We start from the raw sequence: 19,000 nt of genomic DNA, 5'->3' as shown, positions 1-19,000 counted from the left end.
AGACATGCTAGAGAGAGCGCAAAAACATTTTACCAAGATACCGCATGCTTTGCGCAGACTTCCATATGAGGATAGGCTTCAGAGACATGACCTGACCACACTAGAACAAATATTATGTATATTTTGCAATCAATCAGTAAGTAATACGGAATATTAATAATAAAATAATTCATGTAAAATAAAATAGTGTAGGAATCAACAAACCTTTCATTTGCTTCTTCATTTATAGACAAATTTCTGATTGGATCAATAATTGGCTGTAACATGTTTTCTAATTCACTATCCACCAGATTGCCCAAAACTGAAACACAACAAAACAACTTATAATTAGAGTCGGATTGTGATCCCATAGTAGTCACGGACCCACAGGTCGAACTCCCACTTTACCGTAACTTGATTCCCATTTAGAAAATGGGCACAGTTTATTATAACAAGAACACAAATATTTAAAGGAACGAAATTAAAAAAACCTATTTTATTCTAAATTAAACTATTCTTGTTTTCAAATGAAAACCATTATATTTTATTCAATAAAACGAAACAAAATACATTTTTCTTAATGCATATTTTTATAGAACAGCAGGTACTTAGTTTATTGACAAATGTCTCACCAGAGATGGAGAGCCTTTGAGAAAGCACTTTCTGAGCTCACTGCCATTGTCAGTTTGAGTCATCACTTTACACATTGTGTAACATTCACCATTATGCCCATTAATTCAACATCGGTATTTTTCAATTATTCTATCGATTAATGTTTGTGAAATCTATCAATCTTGATAAACTTCTTAGGGAGCTGAATGCAGTCTACAAGTTTGATCAATTAACATGGACATATCTCTAAGTCCTTCATTTGTTGATTTTTGTGAAGTAAAAGAGCAATACATTAATAATTGTTGTGGATGAGATTCTTTTAAATTATTTTACCTACTGGGAAATGTCTGAAATTTTTATACAATTTCCGTATTTTATTAGCTGGATGGGCAACTATTTTAGCTACATTTTACTAAAATTTCCAGGAGACCAATTTAAAGTAAAATACTAGAAAATTAAATACATTGTTTACTTAAAATACTTCTGCATGGATAAGAAGTGTAGATAAAATATTGTGAATACATTTAGAAAACTTATGCTCTGCACAAATAGTACATTGGCACACAAATAGTAATTTTTGTTAAATATACGACTCAAAATAGTTCTGCGTCCAGACGATTTCTTCTTAGACCTTTATAGTTAGTATTTACAAAATTTTTAAAGATCTAGGACTCCCATATTTCTTTGTCAAAAAAGTTTTTCATATCATAAATTATCTTTCAATATTGTCATTTTAGAGCAGTACCTTTCAACCTGGGGTTCGTAAAACTTACCTTGACAGATTTTTTTCTTTTCTAACATTTGATTGTTGAAAAGGCTTCAGAATCCCAAACAATAATACTTTATTTGTTTTAATCAAATTTTATTACCAATCATGATAATGCTGTTAATAATGGAAAATATGGTAACACAGTTTTAACTGAATGCTGTTTTACTCGTGTTTTCACTCTTTGGTGGATACAATATGCTTTAACTAGGAAGTGGACATGGGATATGAATAATTTCCTTGCAGAAAATGGAAAATAACTATGTTGATGGCTGCTACGTAATATATTGCATGTTAAAAACATACAATTTTCTAGAAAGTTAATTAGCGACCTGTAAATATTCCTTTGTTATAGTTTTAAAGATTTTTTCAAATTTAGGATTATAAACATAAGTAAATTTCAATATTATGACATTTAAACTCAGAGTAATAATGCGTACCTAGAGAGAAGCCCTAACACTAAGTTTCATAGAACGCAAGCGATGTTGGTCTGTTGGCTAGCAACCAATTGGTGGCCATTTTGTTTTATTTGGCAACATAAACATAACGGTTCGATCGGATGCTTTTGTAGCTGTGCTTGGCTTTGTTTGTAAATAACTTGGATATTTACGTTATAATAAATAAAAATTGACTATGGTGAATTGCAGTATGTTTGGTTGCAGCAGTAGGAGCGTCAAAGGTGTTAAAGGAGACAGTTTCCACAGGTAATTGATTCGGAATATTTTCCTATGATTTACATTGATTTTTAGCATTTATAGTCCCGACACGTGTATTATGTTGCTTAAAAACTTTCCTTATATCAACATATTTACTTCAGATACTATTTTTTCTCAATTTAGGGGATAAATTTGTGAATTAAAGTATGTTTACTGTTTATTATGGGCAATTTTGAGTTTTTATCGATAGTAGAGGTCGATTAAAATTTTGCTCAAAAATAGCAACGTTAACCTTGAAATCGCATCTACAATGACGTGTCCAAATTTTAGGCCGCTACGACTCACCATATCGGAGATGTGATGGACAAACAAACAAACTCAACACAGGACTTTGGTTCAATGTAGTTGGGATTTATGTATCAATAAATATAACATAAATATATTGTGAATAAATAAATAAAAAAATAAACACAAACATGTATTTTTTAGTTTTATAAAAAAAATATAGGCGAATTATAGAAAAATATATTGGAATGACCCTGCAACGATAAATACATACACAGGTACATATTTAAAAGTAATTACAATGCAAATTATTATCCATTTGGCAATTCTCGCCCTGAGTACGGCCCATTGTTTTGCTGCGAACTGTAGCTAACTTAATACCCAATAGTCATGGAATGGTTTTCCTACGTTTGGGCTCCTCTCTAGGTACACATTATTACTCTGAGCATTTAAAGGTTATGTCTATAATTATCAATACTTTTAAACATCTTAAATCAGCTGTCTTGGCTGTTTTTAAAGTACAATAGTTTACATAGTTCCATTGATTTATTACCTTTTCGTTGACACGTGTATTCTGAACATTTCGGTTTGACAGTTTCATTAAATTTTTCTGAGGTAGATATAGATATTTGTGACCTGTAAAATAAAACACATTGGCATAATAATTTTAAATAATGGTATTAGCTAGTAAATTGCATTATTTTATTTAGATCCTGCTGTTAGTTTCAAACTGCTATGTGAAATCTAGAAGTAATCTCGTAAAATAACCTATCCTTAAGAATTATTACGATATTATATTACTATTATAGATAACTTATAATAAACACCTCAATGGCGCTTTGCATAAGTGATATAGCGCAGTATTAAATTAAATTTTAAGTAAAACTATTTTGTCACCACATGCCACAGTTTTTTTCAAATGATTTATAGAACAGACGAGTTTTAGGAGTGACAATGTCAGTGTAAATAAAATATTTACCTTTGATAGTCATTTCAACAAAGATGAAAATCATTTTTGTGAAGGAAACAAACTGTTAACTTAACAGTTACTTAAACCAGGCAATGGCAGGTCATTAACCCTGTATATGCCTAGACTTTTATATTTTCTTCTCAAAAAAAGTTCTCCATCGGTGTTGAAATATCTATCAGTCCTGATAAATTTCATAGCGGGAAAATTCAGCAGTTTCTAAAAAGATTTGGATATAGTTTTGAATTTCTTTTGACTTGTAACAATTTAACATTGAGTACCTCTGTAGACTCTTCTAGAAATCAACTTAGCTGTTCAAGAGGTGTAACAAGAAGAGCTAAACTCATGAGTATTGCAATCTTCCCTATTAAAAATAAGAAATAAGCCAATTTTGAAGTCTAATAAAATTCCGACATAAATGTTAGTGGTAAAAACAAATGTCTAGATGCACAGATATTGTGGCTAGATTCTACCCTATTAACGAGATGTCAAGATGACAAGTCGGTAGAACATACCGAGGTAGATAGAGATCAGTAGCTGTGGAGGAATAGGGCACAGGAGGAATACGAGGGCGGATTGATAATGAAGCTACCTAGCGCTAGACGGCAGCACAAACAAGATTTATTTTTTCCAAATTGCGATCTGTCAAACGGCAGCTGTTAAAATGTCACCCAAATTCATTGATTTGTTTATTTGTGTTTCTTGAAAAATTGAAGAAAGCGAATTTCGTGCAGTGATTAAACACTATTATTTGAAAGGGAAAACGACGAAAGGGACAAAAGAAAAGCTCGATAAACATTACGGTGAGTCTGCTCCGTCAGATTACATGGTCAAATATTGGACTGCTTAATTTAAACGCGGCCAAACAAGCACTGCAACAATACCATCAACAGGAAGACCAAAAGAGGTGGTTACTGAATAAAATATCAAGAAAATCCTTGATATAGTTATAAATGATCGCCGAGTGAAGTTGCGTGAGATTTTTGAAATGGTAAATATCTCATATGAATGTGTGTTCAACATTTTGCATGAACATTTGCATATAAAAAAGCTTTAGGCATAATGGGTGCCGCGTTTGCTCAGTGTCGAACAAAAACGAGTTCGAGAGATCACTTCACAGCAGTGTTTGGACATGATAAATAGTAAGCCTGTTGATTTTTGGCGTCGATTAATAACTGTTGATGAAACGTGGGTGCACCACTATACACCTTATCCAAAAATCTATCGAAACAATGGGTGGAAGCTGGTGGAAGTGCTCCGAAGAAGGCAAAGACAGTGAAATCGGCTGGCAAGGTTATGGCCACTGTATTTTGGGATGCACTCGGAATATTGCTCATCGATTATCTTGAAAAGGAGCCACAATCACAGAAAAGTATTATCGTGCATTATTGGATCAATTGAATGATGCAATCAAGGAAAAACGACCACATTTAAAGAAGAAAAAAGTGCTCTTTCTTCAAGACAACGCACCAGTTCACACAGCATTAGATACGATGCTAAAATTACGTGAAATACACTTCGAATTGGTTGATCATCCACCTTATAGTCCAGATTTAGCTCCTAGTGACTTTTTTCTGTTTCCAAACTTGAAAAAATGTCTCGCAGGAAAAAGATTCAGCTCAAACGAAAAAGTGATTACCGAAACTAATGCATATTTTGAGAGATTTCTGAATTTGTATTATTCAGATGGTATAAAAAAGTTGGAATATCATCTTACTACGTGTGTCGAAGTAAAAGGAGACTATGTTGAGAAATAAATGGTTTTTGAAAAAAAAAAATGTTTTTTTCCTACTTAGGTAGCTTCATTTTCAATCTGCCCTTGTAGGTCTTTGAATTTTAACATTCATACTTTTGCACTATATATTATGTATATATGAATAACAAAATATGATATTATGTGTTCTGAATTGATTTCTGGAGTCCATATTATGAGAGAAGCGTTCATTTTCTTTCCCGTTGTCTGTGGTTTCGTATCGTCTATTCCTGGGTCAATGTCTTAATCTATGGTCGCTCTGTCCGTTTCCGCCAATTTGGTATCCCGGTCATCCATGGATTTTGTTTTTTCATAAAGCGTCATTTTCCCAACGTGTTAAGACGTTCGTTGATTTTGTCCGATCATTTCGAAAAAATCTCATATATTCCTGGGGAAAACAGCGTTACCATCGATAAAAACTTTTAAGGACGGTTATATTATACAATTTAAATTACGAAAGTTCCGCATTCTCACGTATAACGATCAGTAATCATCGTGTTTTGGGGTTTGTTTACAAAACACCATTTTGATAAGCACGGCTATCGTTTAAAAAACATTGTGAGAGTTTAATATTGTTAAGTGTTGACGCTTGAAGTTGTTCCTGTCTTACTATAAAAACTATAAAATACGTGAACAAACGATCTTCATCTACCCGGCATTGTCGCTTATTTACCTAAAAAATATTATTTTTCACCGTCGTAAACAAACGACGCCATCTTGAAAATCACCTGTTGTGTGTTTACAAACATCGCGCGAGTGAATATTTTAAGTGTGACGGATAATTGATCTATTCATGTGACGGATAACTCATTTACTAAGAATTTGGTGCTTCGAGTCAAATTTTGAAATATGTATTTCGTGTAAATTTCAATTTCGTCCTAATTGTCGGTAAACATCGGTCGTCATTTTGAATACTCCGACCTCTTTAGTCTTCAGTACTAAGTTTACTCGACTTTTTAAATAAATCTGCAGACTTTTTGAGATAACAATGAGTGATGCAGAAAATGTTCAACCTCACTCATTATCGCCGGTGGCTGGGCCCTCTCGATGCAGCGAATCGCAAAAAAGATCTCACAAATCGCCCGGTCCTTCATCGTCAGACACAGAGTCTCCCGAGCCGCGACAGCAAAAGCGGCTAAAAGTGTTGATGTAGCCGAGAATAGACTATCTAGTCCAACAGATCGGAATTCTGACTGACGCGGTATTCCAAAGTCAAACCGACACCAATGTCGCAGCGCCAGGTAATACTTCTCCCGTAGAGTCGGAACTGCAAGAGGACGAAGATTTTCTCCAACAACCTCCCGGACTAGAGGAACATGTGGATGCTCAAGAAGAGCTGCAGCTGGATTTCCAGGAACCCAGCACGACAGTCAAGGAACCGGTCCATCCAAAAGCTAATCCAAACAGGATTCGAGCATTGGAAAAGCTCCAACACTTCGACAGTGATAACTGGGCCGGCGTGCGATACGCGGAGGTCCAGAAGAAATTTCTGGCAGAACCGTCGTTTGTTGAACTCAAAGTCAACGACGAGCTCAGACGCTGTGATGTCAGCTCTTCTACTCAAGCTTCACTTGAAAAGTCTTTTGCTGCTCTATCGCACGCCCTCCTCATACAGAAAGAGGAGTTTCAGTCAGGGCTCCAAGCATTGGTGAATTGGGCCGCCGGCGAGAGCACGGCTCTTAACAAAAAGACCTTATTTGATAAGGTCAAATTTTTGTTTGCTCCCGACTCCGCATACCAAAGGGTTTCTGAGGACATTCTTCAGATGGTATGTGGCAGGCGAACGGAGGCGGTGCAATTTCGCAGGAAAGCCATCCTCGGAGAAGTTAAAGATGAGCACGTCAGAGAGGGACTTAGCAGAATTCCTCCTAGCTCGGAACACCTGTTTAGCAAGGGAAATCTGACGTCTTTCCTATCTAGGGTAGGTACTTCCGACAGGTTGACGGTAAAACCGGTGATACCTCAACCTTCATTGAGACCTCAGGTACCTATCAGGAAAAAGCCAGACAACCAGTTTTTTCGTGAGCAGCGAAGGCCTCTCACTAGCAAAAATCATGGTTTTCCCAAAGGAGGAGCTGGTCCCAGCAAGTTTTCTACAAAGAAAAAAGGGGGAGGCAAGCCCACCTCTGCTGGTTCAAAAGAGAACAAGCCTAGAGGAAGGCACACCCGTAATTGACGCCAGAAGGAATCCATTTCGTGGGGGGTGTTTAAAGTTATTCCAGGCAGCTTGGTCGACACTGGGAGCACCAACATTTATGCTGGAAATGATCAGGGGGACACGGATACCCTTCGTGTCAAAACCTCCTTTGATAATGCCACACAAAAATACTTTAAACCAATTTTGCACACCGCCCTCTGCCGAGATGGACTTCCAAATAAAGGAACTTACCGAGACCGGTGTTCTGGAAGCTGCGGACTTATCTCCCAGCTTCCTATCAAAAATGTTCCTAACACCAAAATCGGACGGCTCCCTACGTGTAATCTTCAACTTGAAGTCTCTGAATCTGTTTTTAGACCCTGCTCCCTTCAAACTAATAAGCCACTACAAAGTTCCGGAATTTTTGCAACCAAAAGATTGGTTGACAAAAATAGACCTCTCACAAGCCTATTATCATCTCCCGATCGCACCAAAGCATCGGAGATTCTTGCGCTTGGTCTACCGAGGAAATTTACTTCAGATGACAAGTCTGCCCTTTGGCCTTTCATCTGCTCCCAGAATGTTCGCGACCCTTACAAATTGGGTAGCCGAGTTACTGCGTCGGAAGGGTATACGGACAATCGTGTATCTCGACGACTTCCTCCTTGCGAGCCAATCCAAGGAGGATCTAGGCCAACAGACACGGCTAGCAGTAGATACTCTACAATTTCTGGGGTGGAATGTAAATTTCCAAAAGTCAGTGCTCTCCCCAACACAAAACACAGAATACCTGGGGATCGTATGGGACATGCGCAACAATCGCAAGTCCCTGTCAGAACGGAAGTGTACGGCATTCCACCAATCACTTCGAGCGATACTGTCTTGCCGGCAATGGTCTCTAAAGCAAGCGGAAAGTCTCCTGGGAAGGTTAAACTTTGCCAACTTCGTGGTAAAAAGAGGACGAATGCACTGCCGACAGTTGCAGATAGCGAGCAAATCGCTAAAGCACCTTCCACCAAGAAGGTTAGTCCCGATGACCGAGGAGTGCTTGCAGGAGGTAGAATGGTGGACAGAAAACTTGCACTCGTCAAACACCATTCACAAGGAAATGTTCAGCCATTTCCTGACAACAGACGCCTCAGACCTGGCTTGGGGAGCAACATTGGACGATTTAACTTTATCAGGTCAGTGGACCGACCTACAGAAAAAGTGGCATTCAAACCGGAAAGAGTTGTTCGCAGTGCTTGCAACCCTTCAACACTCAGCACACAATCTCTCCGGTTCAGAAGTCTTAGTGCAATCGGACAACAAATCAGTAGTCGCATATATCTCCAAGGAAGGAGGCACCAAATCCATAACACTCTTAAATCTGACCCAAGACCTCCTGACCCTTGCAGACGAGTGGGATATCTCGCTGACAGCGCAGTTTCTTCCCGGAAAATACAACGGCGACGCAGATCACCTGTCTCGGGGAAAAACATCTCCGGAATGGCACCTTTTACCAGCAGCAACCGAACTAATTTTCAATCACTTCGGACAACCCGATATAGACCTGTTTGCTTCCAAAACGGCACACGTGACTTCAACATATGTTTCAAGAGATTGCACAGACTCGTGCGCAATCTTTCAGAACGCTTTCAGTCAATGTTGGGATTACAATCTTGCCTGGATTTTTCCCCCGCCAAACTTAATACCACGAATTCTAGCACACCTGAACAAGGCAACCGGAACCTTTCTCCTTGCAGTCCCGAGGTGGCCGAGGGCGTTCTGGCGACCAGACTTAATACGCCGATCATTAGCACCGCCATTGAAAATAGCCAACTTGGAATCTGTACTAATCGACACATCAACCAGCAAACCTCCACCCAAAATCCAAGAACTGGAAATAGAAGTATGGAAAATTGGGGGTGGGACAGCGTTTTGAACAGATGGAATCCAGAAGAGAAGAATTTACTTCTATCAGGATGGCGAATTTCGACACTAAATACTTATAAGCCAGCTTGGGACAGATGGTGCCGCTGGGCATCAAAGAACAATTTCCATCCTAACAAACCTACTGCAAACCAGGTGGCCAGGTACTTGGCACAGTTGTTTATTGAGGAGAAATTGTCATATAACACTATACTAGTGCATAAGTCAGCAATAGCAACGTTCTGTAACCCAACGGCTGAAGAAAGTCTTAGTTCAAATTTTTTAGTAAAACATACCCTGAAAGCGATAGCTATGGCAAAATCTACTCTTCCAAAATCTCCAATCTGGAATCCACAGATTGTAAAAGACTGGCTATGTAAAAATAGTCCTAAATTAAACTCCCTATACGAGATCTCCTGTAGAGTGGCAACACTATTACTGCTCTCATCGGGACGGAGAGTACACGACCTGATGTTGCTAAATATCTCGGAAGGGAACCTGCAGGACGAAGGTACTTCCATTATCCTACATCCGTCTTTCGGATCAAAGACAGACACCCGGTCACACCAGCAATCCAGCTGGAAACTTTTAGAATCACCGGAACCCAACATAAACCCGGTCTTTTGGATAAGAAAACTAGTAGAATTGTCAAAGGATCGGAGATCGGAAGTAGATAACCTCAAAAGCCTGTTTATAAGCACTAGGGGCCCCGTAAAAGCTGCTACAAGAACCATTATAGGAGGATGGATAAAGACCACACTGAAAATGGCTGGAGTGGAAGCTACTCCCGGCAGTACACGTTCAGCGGTCGCATCCCTCAATTGGTTAGAAAACTACCCAATTGATAATATATTAGAGAGAGGAAACTGGAAAACTGAAAATACCTTCAGAAAATATTACCAAAGAGAGTTGCTAAATCATACAGTCTCAAAAGGTTCCTCTCTAGCAAGCCTGTTTCAACCGGTTAATATCAAATAAAGGCGTCACCCGGTCACCAGGAGATAACAGACAGATCTCTCATAATATGGACTCCAGAAATCAATTCAGAACACATAATATTAGAGTTATACCTACCATTAAAACTCTTATTATGTTTCTATTGATTTCTGGAGTCCAGGTAACACCTACCTGGTGCATTATGAGCTTTATGAAAAAACAAAATCCATGGATGACCGGGATACCAAATTGGCGGAAACGGACAGAGCGACCATAGATTAAGACATTGACCCAGGAATAGACGATACGAAACCACAGACAACGGGAAAGAAAATGAACGCTTCTCTCATAATATGGACTCCAGAAATCAATAGAAACATAATAAGAGTTTTAATGGTAGGTAAAACTCTAATATTTTTAATAGCGTTTTGGTGAATCCAGTTTGTTTTCTGCTGAGAACACACAAAGTATGTTTTTCCGAATATTCTATTTTCATGTTCTTTAAGTAATCTTTTTATAGAAATGTTTTCATGAAATGCGACCTACATTTGATATTGATGGAATTTATATATTTATATTATTCAAGCGCAATGTAAAACGGATGATTAGAGATAAAGGTTTTTACCTCACATTTTTAAATGACAGCTTCTGATAATTTATTTGTATTTAGCACTTCGTGGGAGAATTGAGGCATTAAATTGCAGGATGACTGGAGCATGCCCCATTCCTCCCCAATGACCTCCCCAATACATACACAAAGTTTTCAGGAGCCACCGAAGATAATCAAGTGCTGTTGATTTTGGATAATCATGACAGCTATATAAATATTGCTGTTATTGGTGAGACTAATGGCGTAGATTCGTTGACAACGCCACCCTACTGCAGTCATAAAATGCAACCACTAGACGTTGTCATCTACTCACATAACAGGACAGATGATATCTGGATGGTTACACATCCAGATAAAGCATTGACCAAAACAGGCTGGAATAGCATTCAAAATAATTACACGTGAGAGCATTATTTCAGGATTTAGAAAATGTGATATATATTATTTCGAATTAAGCCTGTAATATTTACCGAAACTTACAGAAGCTTAAACTAGTATATCAAAACGTATCTATATCGGATATTAGCATTGTGGAAAACATAGACCCAAATGAGCCCATACCGTCTACTTCATGTGCTAACTTATTGCCAGATGTTTTACTTTACCCAAGAGCAGGACCAAGGGTGACAAAAAAAGTTGGCAGGGCGTTAAGAAGAACTCAAAATCTGACTAATTTACTAGTAGAACATGCTAACAATTTAATAATAGAAAGATCCATAAAAGTTAGCAAACATAAAATTTATCCAAAATGTCATGCAATTGTGAGAAAACTTCCTAATTCTTCAGACAGTGAATCTGATTCTCGCGAATATGACCATTTTATTTTTCTTTTCCGGATATTGTCTGAATATTTATGAATCTGAAGTAAAACTTGAAGACATTAAAGCACGATTTGCTCTCCTCATCCCGATAGGTGGGACAGCTCTTACAAGTTTCCAGAAAAATATTGAATTAGCTATGCATCACAATGTGAATATTTTGTCAAATGTCTGCATGCATGAGACATTTCCTCTTAAAATACTTATTTTATTTATTATACATAAATATTATTTTTTTTACATTGTTTTGACTTTAAATTGTGGTTACCTTTGTTTCATCAGTTTTATATTTAATGTTTTATTAATATACATCTGTTTTCAATGCTAATGAATATTATTATTATTATGGATAACTTATAAAGCGCCATTTTCGTAATATAATACCTCAAGGGCGCTTTACAAAGAGATTATATATAGACATAAATTTAATTTTAACTTTTTGATTTAAGAAAAATAATGTACTTTGTCACCACATGCTAAGGATTTATTCAAATGATTTAGAGCAGCGTTTTTCAACCTTTTTCATGACACGACCCCCCTAGTATCAAAAAATATTTTGCGATCCCCCAACCCTTTTTTCCATGTGTGTTAAAAATATATAATACTTACAAAAATTTTAGGCGTTTGCGTTATTTGCAATCTGATATAAACATATAATTAAGTACGTGAAAAATGTAATTTTTAATTGAATACGTGGCCAATTGATAACTAACAAACAAATACAAATATATATTTTTTTATTTATTTTTATTTTTATTATACGCCTCCACTCGTTTGCGAGTGATTTTGAACAAATATATTAGCTGTATATAAATAAATAAAATATATCGTTAGGGTGAGACTCCCAGCGCCATCTGTTGGTAACACTAGGAACTAGTGCAGGTTCCGGATGTTAGCAACAGATGGCGCTGGTAGTCCGAAAGATCCACAAGTTTCGAGACGTTTCTTTACGCTTCGAGATAATTTTCGCTAGAATGCGCTGGCCTATAAATACGGCGGTCGACCGCGGCCATGGCAGTTTGATGCAAAACAGCAAAGCAAGTGGAATCAGAAGCAATCCTGATAAGTGGAAACGATTTAGAAGTGTAAATTCGGTGTTATGTGGACTGTAAGGTGCCTTGGAGTTGGAGTAATTGTAGACTGATTTTTGAGTGTAAGTCACGCGTGGTCATATCTGCTGTTTAATTGTTTGAAGAGCGCGAACCACTTGCTTTACGGTGCGCATTTATTTGAGTTGTTATAATTGAAAATGGATAAATTCCTGAAAAGATCATCAGAACCATCAATGTCTAGCGGGAGTAGTGGAATAAAGAAAAAACGTCTTTATGACGACATTTATTTAAAATTTGGGTTTACTGTTTATTGACAGTAAACCGCAGTGCGTAATTTGCTTTAAAATTTTGTCAAGAGAAAGCATGAAGCCATCGAAGTTGGTACGCCACCTAAACACAAAACATCCTAATAAAAAAAATAAACCCGTGGAATTTTTTGAGCGAAAATTAAAAGCTCTTGAACGTCAAAAAACTGCTACAGGACAAATGTCCAACCTGAATGAGAAAGCGTTGCTCGCTAGTTATCGAGTAGCCTTTCGTGTGGCTAAAGCAGGGAAATCTCACACTATTGCCGAACATTTGATTTTACCAGCGGCTTTAGATATAGCAGAGATTATGTTTGGCAAGCAAGAGGTCGAAAAGCTCAAAAGTATACCTCTCTCTGACAATACCATTCAACGCAGGATAAGCAATATGGCGACTGATGTTCGTGATCAAGTCATAGAAAAAATAATGAAAAGTTCTTTTGTATCCTTGCAATTTGATGAATCAACGGATATTGCGAGTTGTGCGCAATTTGTAGCTTTTGTGCGTTTTGAATCCAATGAAATAATAATGGAAGAAATACTATTTTGCAAGGCACTTCCCAAAAATACTACATGTCAATGCTTGCATGACATGTTCCTTGAAGCTACACAAGATATGAATATCGATTGGGCACAAAAATGCATTGCTATTTGTAGTGACAGAGCAAAAGCCATGACTGGTGCGAAGAGTGGATTTATTGCTAGACTGAAAGAACAGATGCCAAACGCTTGTTGGATGCATTGCTTTCTCCATCGCCAAGCTCTTGCAGCCAAATCCTTACCGCAAGAATACAGTCAAGTTCTTAATATTATTATTAACATTGTAAATTCTATTAAAGGAAAAGCGTTGCAGACTCGATTGTTTCGAATCATTTGTGAAGATATGGGGACACTTCACCGTAATTTGCTTTACCATACAGAAGTTAGGTGGTTATCAAAAGGCAAAGTACTGACCAGAGTTATGGAACTTCGCGCTGAACTATTAGTATATTTACAGCAAGCCAAGTCACATTACTCTGAATTCATTTCTGACCCGGAATTCCTTTTAAAATTGGCTTTTCTTTCTGACTTATTTGAATATTTAAATAACTTGAATAAAAGTCTTCAAGGGCGTGATGAAAATGTCATTACAGCAAAAGACAAACTCCATGGCTTTATAAAAAAAATTGAATTGTGGTCATCATCTAGAAATCAAAACAACTTTGATTCATTTTTGTCCACACAGTCTTTCATTGAAGAAGGCGGAAGCGAGATCAACATCAACTCATATATATCTGGTATGAAAATGGTGTTACATAATTTGAAGAAAGAATTGTGCCATTACTCCTCACTGCAAGAGATATCGGATAACCCTGGGCAAAGATGGATCTTAAATCCGTTTTTAAATGCAGCTATAAACGAGGCAAATTTAGCAACTAAGCTCAAAGAGAATCTGCTGGAACTATCTGCCGATGGGATGTTACACTTGGAATTCAAGTCTGAAAATTTGAATACATTTTGGTTAAAAAGAAAAACAGAATACCCGGAATTAACAACCGAGGCTTTGAAGTGTTTGATTCCATTTTCTACCTCGTACTTGTGCGAGTTGGCATTTTCATCAATGGCGCGAACAAAATGTAAACTAAGAAATCGCTTAAATTTGGAAAACGATTTAATACTTAATGTGGCAAAAACGGATCCACGTTGGGAGAAATTAATTGAACAAACTCAAGCGCAACCTTCACATTAAAATGAACGAAGATAAGCAAGCACAGATGTAATCATTTTCTATTTAAACACATTTTTAATATTTATTTTCTTTGTAATAACATGTTTTTAACTAGCATTTTTTATGACTAGATATTTAACTAGACTTGTATGATTGATTATAGGGAAATTTTGTTAAATATAATAATTTTAACTCTTATCGACTTTTTATTTAAGTCTCACAAATTATATGTTGTATAAAAAAAACTGAAGTTTTCTCGACCTCTCGCGACCCACAGGTTGAAAAATAATGATTTAGAGAACAAGTGGGTTTTAAGTTTCTTCCGAAAAATCACTTCACTCTTACAGTTTTGGACCTCTGCTGGGAGAGCATTCCATGCCGTAGGGCCTGCGACCGCAAATGCGCGTTTGCCGAATTTAGTGCGCTGTTTGCGTAGAGGTACAATTACTTTTCCTTTCGACGTAGATGTAGCTGATCTAAGCGTCTGTCAGCTAGTTCATCTGGAATGCAGAGTTCCCTTAGATATTCTGGAGCAGAGTTGTGCAGTGACTTATACATAAGCCAACAGAGTTTGTATTCCACCCTCTGTGAAAAACGTAGCCAGTGTAATTCCCGAAGTAGAGGAGTGATATGACTGAACTTAGAGATTCTAAAAATAAGTCTCGCTACGGCATTCAATACAGACTGTAGGCGAGTCATTTTATTAATTGGTAGACCTGCGTAGATACCATTACAATAATCGACTTTAGACACTAAAAACGCATTTATTAATTGGCGGGCGGCATCAACTGGCAAATTTTTGCATATGAATTTAACCTGTCTCAGCTGGTAAAACCATGAACTTATAGTTCTACTAATTTGAGAGTCAAGAGAAAGGTCAGAATTAAGGAAGACTCTCAGTAGTTCAGTGGGTAAAGCGGTACTCCTTACATCGAGTAGTGCCGTATCCTGAATCAAATTCTGTCGCCTGGCTGAAGCCATCCATAGTTGTTCCGTTTAAGATAGGTTAAGTGTTTGTCTATTTTCAGCCATCCAGTTTTCTATTTTCTCAATGCATCCATTAATCAAATTAACAAGCACATTTCTCTCGCTCGGTTTACAATAAAAATAAATATGTGTATCATCTGCATAGCAGTGAGACCACAATCCACATTCTTTGATAATATTCTCTATATCTATATATATGTATATATATTGGAGTCTTATATGACTATCTGCCTCATTCCTCCTAATAAGGTGCCCCACTCCTCTACCAGTGTAGGAGGAATGAGGCGTTCTGCCATAACAAACATGATACCAATTTAAAGTCAAACATCATTTTGCAGGTTTTTTATTTTATCGTTTTGGCATAGCCAAAGGTTATGGTTTTCAAAAAAAAATATTGCCATATTAAATATGGTTTTAAAAACCAGACAGAAAAAATAAAAATGCCTCATTCCTCCACAGTCTCCTCTATACCGTCTCGGTATGTAGCGATGAAGATAGCCCTACTAACTCTTCTCAATTTATCTACAGATATCACCTACATTATTATTCTAAAATACATAATATATATAATTAGGATCACCTTGCTTGTTCGTTGTCCTTGTGCCTTGACAAGTTGAAAAATAGTTGAAAGATAGAGAGCAGTAGATTCACTTGCGATGTCGATAGAAGTATGTCAAAATCCGTTAAAAAGTTTATTTCAAGTGTAGGTCCACATATAAATATGGATGCACAGTAAATTGACAGAGCGAAAGTGAAAGATATATCGAACCTGAAAAAAGGATCATGTTTTAAGATTAGCAAACCGTGTGTTATCATATAGTGGTCATTTTGTGAACACAGGTGTTTCTTTAGCAGAGTTGATCCAAGAAGGAGAGTAATCAAAATAAAATTTCAGAAGGGGAGGTGGTTAGCTGAGTAATGTCGGCCAATATCTGCATCGCTTTATCTATGAAAAGTAGTAAATTTTTGTATGTGTACAGATGTTATAATACAGTACAACCCTTGATTCATGCGATAAGAAAAAGTTGTATTTTTAAACTGTTACTATTTAACATTAAAAAAGATATATTTATGTTTTACTATATGTTTTTTTCTTTTAAACCATCATGAATTCAGTACTTAAGAAATCATCAGTTCTCAATTTAATTGTAGATAACACACATTTTACACATTAAACTTTTGCATAAATATTTTTATAATTTTTTCAATCAATGTACGCATTATTTTCTAAAGTAGAGACATTTCTAGCTTCCCGGAGGCATTCCACCGAATCATCGGGATCGTAGAACAACGATGGATGTGTGAAAAATGCGACATTGTCTTACTTTTATGTTTGATCTTAAAAAGGTTACATATTATAAAGGCATTATTTTCCAGGTTTGAAAAATACAAAACAAGCAAACAAACCACCACGCCGTTTCTCCGTAGGGGAAGGCAGAGATGATAGAATGCCATATCACTCTGTCTTTGCATACAGACCTCGCTTCCTCTACATTCATACATCTTCTCATGCATGCACGCCGATTATTCCTGCTCTTGACATGTCCATTTTCAAGTATTTCATGGACTTGATTGTGCCATGTCTTTCTCGGTCTTACTTGTTTTTTGCATCCATCAACATTTACAACGTGGGTAATTTTAGCCGTTCTTTCACTATGCATTTGCTCTACATGTCCAAATATACACAGCACCCCTTTCTTGATTCTGTAGATAATGCATGTCTCATCCTTACATAGTTCACGGATCTCGGCATTTGTGCACCTATCATACATCATTTTACCACAAGAGAGTGCATTTCGACAGCATTCAACCTACTTTCATCATTATTTTTCCAATTTCATACTTCGCTCCCATACCCATACTAGAACTCCATTGTGAACTGCTAGTTTTGCCTCCTGCAAACAAACATATGTTTACCAAGGTAGATTTCAGTGTACCATTCATCCTGTTCCCGGCACTCACCCTCCTTCTAATATCTTTTCATCCCTAGCAAACATACTTCCCAGATACACATATTCTTCTACCTGATTCAGAATATCTCTGTTCACACTGATCTCACATTTCATTATATTTTCCTCCCTTTGAAAAACCATTACTCAGCCTTACACAGTTCACGGATTTTTGTGCACTTACCATACATCATTTTACCACACATTCACCTAAGGGATCGCATCTTGACAGCATTTAAACTACTTTCATCATTATTTTTCCAATTCGATACTTCGCTCCCATACATTAGAGTTGGCAATATAAAATATAGAATATATAGAACTAACCCACGTATCAAATTATATACTTTTGTACTTATCAAGTGGTGTCAAAAAAAATTAAACCACTCTAATGTAAAGTTGAAAAAATCACATGTGTCGTTGTTCTACGATCATGACGAAAGATTGATCACTTTTAAAAAAACAGGTTGATTTGAGTTACACTCAGTCTTACATAGGAAGCTTGGAATCGTCTCCACTTCTCGATTAACGCTTGTGAAAGTCCTTGATGCACCCTGATACCCTTCGACGTGTCGCCTATGAAGCATTTAAGCAAAAAACACTAGTTAAATATTTAACTAGGTGGATCACAAGTTTGGAATAACATGGCAACTAAAGCATGGTAGCCAAACATTTGTGTTTGTTATAAATTACCAACTATTTACAATGAACAATATTGCATAATAATGATTATAATTATCTTATTATAAAAAATATTTTTTAAATAAATTATGTTTTCTTACTTTTGTATAATGACAGAGAATGGATCAATTTGAGATGAAAAGTCATTTTGCAAGTTATTCCACTGTACTGCTGGGTTTTCGCTTAATTGCTCAGCATCGATCTATGAGAAAGGGCAATATATAAACTAAATTAAAATAATTATCTATAATTTAAACAAATAAAAAAGTGTAGAATTAAAAAATATATCAAAGACACTAATAATTATGAAACAAAATAAAACTTTTTTTTTTTTAAGCCAATCAACAGGCTTATGAAAGCCCTAACAGATTGGCATTAATAAGTATATTCGAGGGCAGATTGAAAATGAAGCTAACTAAGTAGGAAAAAAACTTTTTTTTTTTTTAAACCATTTTTTTATCAACATAGTCTCCTTTTACTTCGACACACTTAGTAAGACGATATTCCAAGTTTTTTATACCATCTGAATAATACGATTTCAGGAACCTCTCGAAATACGAGGGCGGTTTGATAAGTCAGTGACTTTTTGAATAAAACAATTTTTTTTCGGCAAATAAACATTTTATTTTTCTACATAATCACCTTTTAGCTCGATACATTTAGTCCAGCGTTTTTCTAATTTTTTTATTCCCTCCAAATAATAGGTTTGCTCAAGGCTCTCAAAATAGGCGTTTGTTTCGGTAATGACTTCTTCATTCGACTCAAATCTTTTACCGCCCAGCCATTTCTTTAGGTTTGGAAAAAGAAAATAGTCGCAGGGGGCTAGATCAGGAGAATATGCTGGATGGGGTAGAAGTTCGTAGCCCAATTCGTGAATTTTGTGGTCAC

The 19,000-nt window shown here is 36.6% G+C and overlaps 1 protein-coding gene across 1 annotated transcript in view; it reads right to left on the bottom strand.

Moving 5' to 3' along the window:
* Vps13B (vacuolar protein sorting 13B) overlaps positions 1-19,000 on the bottom strand; it is a 153,276-nt gene that overhangs the window by 62,369 nt on the left and 71,907 nt on the right. Inside the window, exons 36-39 of the mRNA XM_088233101.1 lie at positions 18,214-18,314; positions 16,063-16,251; positions 2,852-2,934; positions 205-301 (exon numbers count right to left, since the gene is read on the bottom strand). Coding sequence (XP_088089227.1) covers positions 205-301; positions 2,852-2,934; positions 16,063-16,251; positions 18,214-18,314 — 470 coding nt within the window. The remainder of the gene's footprint in view (positions 1-204; positions 302-2,851; positions 2,935-16,062; positions 16,252-18,213; positions 18,315-19,000) is intronic.

This window comes from Micrasema longulum, unplaced genomic scaffold, assembly GCF_059751315.1.
Source record: "Micrasema longulum isolate JH-2025_06_02 unplaced genomic scaffold, ASM5975131v1 h1tg001056l, whole genome shotgun sequence".
NCBI lineage: Eukaryota > Metazoa > Arthropoda > Insecta > Trichoptera > Brachycentridae > Micrasema > Micrasema longulum.
Note: the sequence above shows the minus strand (reverse complement) of the source record. Positions and strands in the feature narration are given on the sequence as shown.